We start from the raw sequence: 7,388 nt of genomic DNA on the forward strand, positions 1-7,388 counted from the left end.
GGGTAAGTTCCTCCTGCTTGTTTCCCATACTACGAGTGTTTGTGTAGAGGCATTTGAGGCCTCCTGAAGATGTGTGCACTGCCCCCCCCCCCCCTTTATATAGCATTTTTTAACCAATAACTGTTAGGTAGCAATTAGCATGAAAAGGTGTGATGGTGGAAATACTTTCAATTATTGTCTAATGAGATAGTGTAAGGCCAAGTTTGTTGGTCACCCTGAAAGTCTTTCCAATTCCTTTATGACATATGTATGTATTGCTGAATCTTTTTCTCTTTATATAATTAGAGGAATATGTCTAATGAGAAGTCCTAGCCTGTGTGATTATATGCATTTAGAATCTTGCAATGACTGATCAGATTGGGCATTTATACATGTGCTCCAGGAATGGGAGTGAGTGGGTGCTTTAATTAGAGCGGCTCAGCGCTGCTCTAATTAAAGCACCCGGAGTATTATGTATATCAGTGTGTCTGCATTGAAAAATTGCAGTGAGGGAACTTTGAATAAAGCTTGTTGAATGAGCTTTAATTAAAGCACCCTTGCCATCATTTGTCAATGTGGGGATGCTGATCCACATGATATTGGAGTCTGCTAGACTGTGGGAATTACCATGCTCCAGCAGATTCAATTAATTGAGTCTAATCCAACATGCTGTAATTGCAGAGCATTGGAGCATCCTCACTGTATGTGTATATGTGTATTCTTTCTTATAACACCCTCTTTGTGGCCTGCTGAAATCACTTAGAACTTGGCTTATAGATAAATTTTGGGCATGGGCTTTAGATAAATTTTGCCTGAGTTAATTTTTGTGTAACTACATTAAAAGTATATTATGCTGGAGAATCTACATATTATGTTATGCTTATCCTTAATTTTTACTTCAGGACAGAGCGCCTGGCCAAAGACATCACCCAAGACATTGGAGACAATGACATTGTGGTTCTTTGCGTCCTTAAAGGTGGCTACAAGTTCTGTGCTGACCTTGTAGAGCACATTAAGAATCTCAGTAGAAATTCAGAACGGTTCATCTCCATGAAAGTTGATTTTGTTAGACTGAAGAGTTACCATGTAAGTCAACAATTTAGTTATATAAATGTTTTATTAAGTAGTGGTTTGATTCTAGGAATAAAGGATTGGTTTGTAGATGGGAAAACTTTAAAAAAACACATTTTATGTAATGCATCTACAAAAGGTATCAATTTAAAAATATTTTTCTTTTACTTCCAAAGTATTTTATTTTTTCCCAAATAACATAAGAAAGATGTGATCATAGTCAGTTCTGGCATTTATACACATACCTTTGTCTGCTCTGACACGCCAGAAATCCAGTACATTGGAGCAGACTCTATTAATCGAGTCTGTGAAGCATGTGAGCTAGCATGCAGCTGTGCGTTGCATGCATTTTTATAAAAGGCAAAATGCATATCAGAATGCAGAAAATGGCAGCAGTGCACTTTTGAACTAAAACACCTTAGATGTGTTTTAGTTCAAAAACGTGCCACCACCATTTTCTCAGCACTGATGCACATTTCGCCATTTATACAAATGCATGCGTCAGAGCTCCGGGCACTTTTAAAAGTCATTAGCATTGCAGTGCATGCTTTTGTACAAATTCCCTTCTTTCTACTCTGATAAATATGAAACAACCTAAAGATTTTTTTTTTTACTATCCTTGTATCTATAAGTAGAAACTGAACTGAGTGTTGGGTTTTATAATCTATCAATGTATTGTGTTGATTTTCTAAAAAAGGTGAACTGTTCTGTGAAGCTTATCTATCATTTTTTCATTTCTCACCATCTCTGATAATTGTGTTGTTAAACTGAAAGATAACAAATCTGTTGCTTATTGTGAATATTTTTCAAATGTTGTCTTTAATTGAAGCCCGGAAAAATTACTGGGATGTTTTATTCAATGTGTCATCAAAAATATATGGCAAACCATACCATTACATGATGTTATTACTTTGCAATAAAATTAAATAAGATGCTGAACCACATCCAGCCTTCATACAGGAGGCCAGAGCCACCGTGAACTGGCCTATGTGTTACGTAATAGTGGTCCATTGATTTCAGAGTGGTAATGCTAGTGGGATGAGCTATTTGGAGCCATCTCTTTGTAGGTCATGGTAACAGTTTTCATTTTCCTGGGTCACATACTTGAATTCTGTCTTACAAGTTGTGGTTCGTGATGGACTAAGTCTTAGAAATACTATGGTCTATATAATGGCCAGGGCAACATACTGAAGAATGAGTGAACAGGGTGTTAGAATGCTTTTGCCTCCAACTGAAGTATGGCAATAAAGCTACTCTGGGACCATTAATGCAGCATCAAGGTTTTGGTAACTTCCGTAGCACTTACGCCTTCATTCCATGTGGAACAGTTGGTGGAGCTGCATTGCTTCAGATCCATTGGCATCATCCTTATTCCTGACCTTCCAAATGCAGCTTGCATTCTTACTACAGTAGAGTACTGATTCCACACGTGTGAAAACTTTTGCCATTAGAGTTCTGCCCAGGGACTTGGTACTGAGAACTGATTTGGGATATAAAGCACATTTACTGCACAAAGATTTCACCATTGCATAAAGTCTAAGAATTAGTGAACAGAAGTGGGGAAAGAGACGCTTGTCTGATATACAAGCACCTAGAAAGTAGAAGTGAAATTTCAAGATCATTATTTACTTATATTACGGAAATATTAGATTGTTTAAATTAGTTGTTGCTTTAGAGATGCACTTGCTTGTGCCATGTGCCTTTTTGTTGCCCTTCATTTAGGAGAAAGGTATCTCAGTCCTTTGCAGTTATCCTTTGTCTTCTGAGACAAGCTAGATCTGATTAGCAGTGTGAACCAGGAGCCAGTGAAGGATACTAAAGGCAAAAACATCACTGCAAACATAAAAACTACAGCATCACCACATAATGGTTCAGGATAGGAAGTAAAAAATACAGTATCTAGTTCATACTGCAGTGGAAATTTTGGTAGAAGAATGTAATTATTGAATTTGAAATTTGGCCAGACCACCTGGGTTAATACCCTTGGGTTGGGGGTGTGGGTGAGAATATCAGTGCTGTATATTTAGTGTCCTTTGAATGTGAAGAACCTTGGTTTCACACCTCAGCTGGAAGAAGACACCCTCTTACACTAGTGCCAACACCATTCTTAGATAATAAATCATTTAATTGTAAAGGCTTCAATACAATGGTAATGTTTTTGGACTGTGTCTAATACTGTCTTTATACAACAGTAATAATGTTAGAGCATTGGTTTGGTGATTCATAGGCAAGAATGTCATATACTGAATCTCCAGTACCATTTCCTATGGTCCATTTGGGTTTCTGGTTATCATTTGGATGTTTTCCAGCCAATTACGAGCAAAATTGGGTCCTATAAAATATGAGATCACAGCCTTGTAAGATTCAGCAATGATCAAAATGTTTAAGTGAGAAACTAGCCCTTAAAAGCTGAATGATCCAGTCCCCTGCCTTTCCAGTCACGACTGGAACTCAAAATCAAATCCCAAATCAGTGAAAACTTACCTACTTCTATATAGTAGTATCTCCAACTGTTTATTCCTCACCAGAATTAATGAATTCCTTCTTTAGAGGTAAGAATTCTATATTTTAGAGAGAAAAATAATGCTTACGTTGAAATAAAATATAATAAATATGTCAACCACATCAGTCCATCTTTGCAGTAAGGTAAGGGTTATCAAGCCACGTAAGTTAGGGGTGGGGGCACAGCCTGCCACAGAGTCTGGGGCCTTTTGTCCCCGCTGAAAATGGCCATCAGTGGCAAGCGTGGCTTGCTGCCGTTGCCGGACTCAACACTGTCACTGGAACCCTTGTTGCTGTGCTTTCCACCGTGGCAGCCCTCACCCCCCAAGCTGGATCCAGCCCTGAGTGAACCCCATGGTCTAGATCCAATCCAGGGCTCTAGTGAGTTTCATATATCTGCAATAAGAAATATGACTGCAAAAAGTAAACATATTTAGGTTTTTTGTCTGCATTTCTTCCACTTCCACTTTCCTGCTTTGCACATCTTCCATTCTACTTTCTGTTGGTGTTTTACTTCACTCTGTTCCTTTTTCTTTTCTACCTGTCTCACTTCCCAGCTGCTTTTCTTTTCATTTAATTTACCTTTTGTTCTTTTAGCATTTCTTCACTAACTGTTTCTTCTTTCTCTCCTCAAGGGAGCCATGCTGCTGTCACTACACTTTCTTCAGCTGTGTCCTTTTCTCTCTCCAGTTGCCCAAATCCAGCAACCTTTTCCTGCTCCTCTAAATATCGGTGGGGTTTTGAGTTGTCTTGTTCTAACTTCAACAGTCTGTACCAAAAGGTTAGTCATTTTAGAAAATATAAGTGGAAAGGAGAGTTTTCACTTCAATTACATAGCAAAAATGGGCTCTCATCACTCACTAATTTAGACCCAAATTGTTATCTTGTGTGGAGTGAAAATCTTGATTGTGCTCCAGTTCAGAGTCATTAGAAAAGCCCATATTTTGATGTATGCCATTGGAAGATGCATTATAGTTACATAAGGAAGAGAACAATTTTTAATTAAAGCACTGAGTATAAGAAACAAAACAGAATCTAACTGGGGACATTTTAACTCAAGCTAGTGGTGTGCTAGAACTTATTTTTTTTAAAAAGTGGTTCTCGTTCTGACCTCTTCTGTGATGCACTTATTGACACAGTTAAGAACTGAAATTCAGATTTTGGCTAAAAGTATATTTTACTTGCTCCAAAAATAAACTGGGTAGTCTATGTATTTAACGCTATTTGCTACAAGAGGCTATGGTATTTGACATTTTTGCCAGATAGTAAAAATGATGTTACTGTACTAAAGAAGAGATTTATTGGCTTATATGTACAACACAGAAAGAAAAATATTAGGTTTAGATCCTGACCAGTGTAGGAATAGCTTTGGCAAGCACCCATATGTAAGCAGAAAATTAAAATTGCAAATGCAGAAATATGGAGCCAAATCTTATTTTACTAGGCACCTAAGTGCCTCAGTATGATCTTTTTCCACCTTGTTTAAATCCCTGAGGAAACATGAATGGGGTTTTCCCTACCCCACGGTTTTTTGTGACTTAGCTTTCAGCCTAAGGTGATAACATGCAACAAAAATAGAGGGTGTTAATAGTTTTTCAGCGATTTGAAGAAAGTGAAATAGGATTGTACTTGGGCATCTAATAGGTAAAATGTAAAAAAAATAGGTAAAAATATCTGAGCCGTACCGTTAACCAAGGAGAAAGGATTGCCTTATTATAGCTGGCATTTTGAAGTCTTCCTGCTAAGTAAAAACATATTTGTCAAATTTTTACAATGGTTCATTGTCTTATAATGGGAGGTGCTGAGCACCACAAGTCCTGCCAAACTCAGAGAAGAAAAACTGCCATATTTAACATCTTTGCAAATCAATCCTAATTAGACACTAACATGGAACAGATCAAATTTATTGGAAGCCAAATGGAAAAGAGGTTAAAAAAATTATAAAAAGAGAATATGGTGATTGAGAAAGTGGAATGGTAGCCACCACAGGAAGGTAACAGTAAGCAATAAGAGGGGGCTACAGCTCCTTGGAGTACAGTTTCTTTTGGACTTAAAGGTGATTTAAAATACTTTGTGTATTTCTCTCTCTCTTTTTATTAATATCTTGATTTTGGTTATTGTGGTTGAAAGGTTTATTTTAAGAAGACTGTTCAGTAGGAATTTGAATAGAGCCTGTTTTGTGACTCTTTCCTTTTAAATACAAGGGATAATTTCTTCCATGTCATTACAGAAAGTGTGAGTTAGAAAAAGTGGGTCTTAGAGCCGACAGAGATGTGAAAGGGACATTTAGAGTCTTGTAAGTGAGGAACAGGAGCTTGAACCTGATGCCAGCAAAGAACAAGGGGAAGCAGGTCTTCACAATAGGATGAAGAGAGAGGAATTTGACATTAGCATTTTGGGTGGATTGGAGAACAGTGTGGCAAGTGGTGTGGAATTCATAGAGCTAGAAGGCTTTATGCATTAATTAGGAGCAGACATAGTGGATCTTTGAAGCATTGTAAGATCAGAGCAAATGAAATTATATATCAGCATAGATATGGAGGAGAATTTGAGAGGAGATTTGAGTATCATACTACACCTGGATATAGGAGAGTGGAATTGATGTTTGTGATCGGAAAGGTTGCGCTGGAAGAAAAAAAATCAATTTAGTTTCACCGCACTGAGTTTTCAGTGATAATAAAACATTCAAGAGCTGTCAAGAGATGTGAGACTGAACAGGCAGAAGAAAAATATAGGTGAGGGCAGATTTTGAAGTCAGCAGCTTACACCATAAGAATGAAAAATGTGACCAGAGAAACAATGTAATGGGAAGAGAGGAAGGAACTAAAGATAGAATCCAAGGGGCAATTGACACTGGGGAAGTGGAAAAGAGAGCAGAAGAGATTGAGAGTTTTCGTGATGCAGGAGAAGCTAAAACAAAGGTAAGTGAGTTTGGAATACAAACTGGAGAAGAGAAAGCTGAAACAGCAGGAATAGACTGTATACTCAATACTTGAAGGCAAAACAAAAAAGGAAGTTAAGTGGTTGGATGATCACAAAACTCTCTAACATGCAGAGAAGGAGGATACAGAGCAGGCTGGGCAGGACAGTGAGATTAAAGTTAGCTATTGTTTTGGTGTGGTTTGAGTAACTTTAAATATTAAGAAGAGCCTCTTTTAGTTAGAGTCTATCCAAAATGACAAATAGAGTAATCTATAATGAAAGAGAAGGTTGAATGAGAACGTAGAAGGTAGTGTTGTGCAAAGTTTCAGTCCCTGATTCGATTCGGTGGAGATTCGGCTCAATTCAGTGGCCAAATCTCCGAATCTGAATCGAATCATAGGGCCCTTTAATTTCCCCAAATTGATTTTTATAGTGTTGTAGTTGGTAGGGTCGGAAGGACCTGAGTAGATCATCAAGTCCAACCCCTTGCCATGGCAGGAAAAGGTATTGGGGTCAAATGACCCCAGCAAGGTGTTCATCTAGCCTCCTCTTAAAGACCCCCACGGTAGGAGCCAGCACCACTTTGCTTGGAAGTTGGTTCCAGATCCTAGCCGCCCTGACCGTGAAGTAGCGCCTCCTGATATCTAGCCTAAACCTACCGTCTGCCAGCTTGTGACTGTTATTTCTTGTAACTCCTGGTAGTGCTTGGAGGAACAGGGACTTCCCCAATGCCTGCTGGTCCCCTCTGACTAGTTTGTAGATCCCCCCTCAGCTTTCTCTTGTGGAGGCTGAACAGATTCAGGTCCCTTAGCCACTCCTCGTAGGGCCTGCCCTGCTGCCCCCAATCATGCAAGTGGCCCTCCTCTGGACCCTCTCCATGTTGTCCACATCCCTCCTGAAGTGCGGCGCCCAGA

General features: G+C 38.8%; 1 protein-coding gene across 1 annotated transcript in view; it reads left to right on the forward strand.

Moving 5' to 3' along the window:
* Positions 1 to 7,388, forward strand: part of PRTFDC1 (phosphoribosyl transferase domain containing 1) — a 65,347-nt gene that overhangs the window by 9,169 nt on the left and 48,790 nt on the right. Inside the window, exon 3 of the mRNA XM_019531935.1 lies at positions 882 to 1,065. Within this exon, the coding sequence (XP_019387480.1) occupies positions 882 to 1,065 (184 nt within the window). The remainder of the gene's footprint in view (positions 1 to 881; positions 1,066 to 7,388) is intronic.

This window comes from Crocodylus porosus, unplaced genomic scaffold (assembly GCF_001723895.1).
Source record: "Crocodylus porosus isolate Cpor-Errol unplaced genomic scaffold, CroPor_comp1, whole genome shotgun sequence".
Classification (NCBI taxonomy): Eukaryota; Metazoa; Chordata; order Crocodylia; family Crocodylidae; genus Crocodylus; species Crocodylus porosus.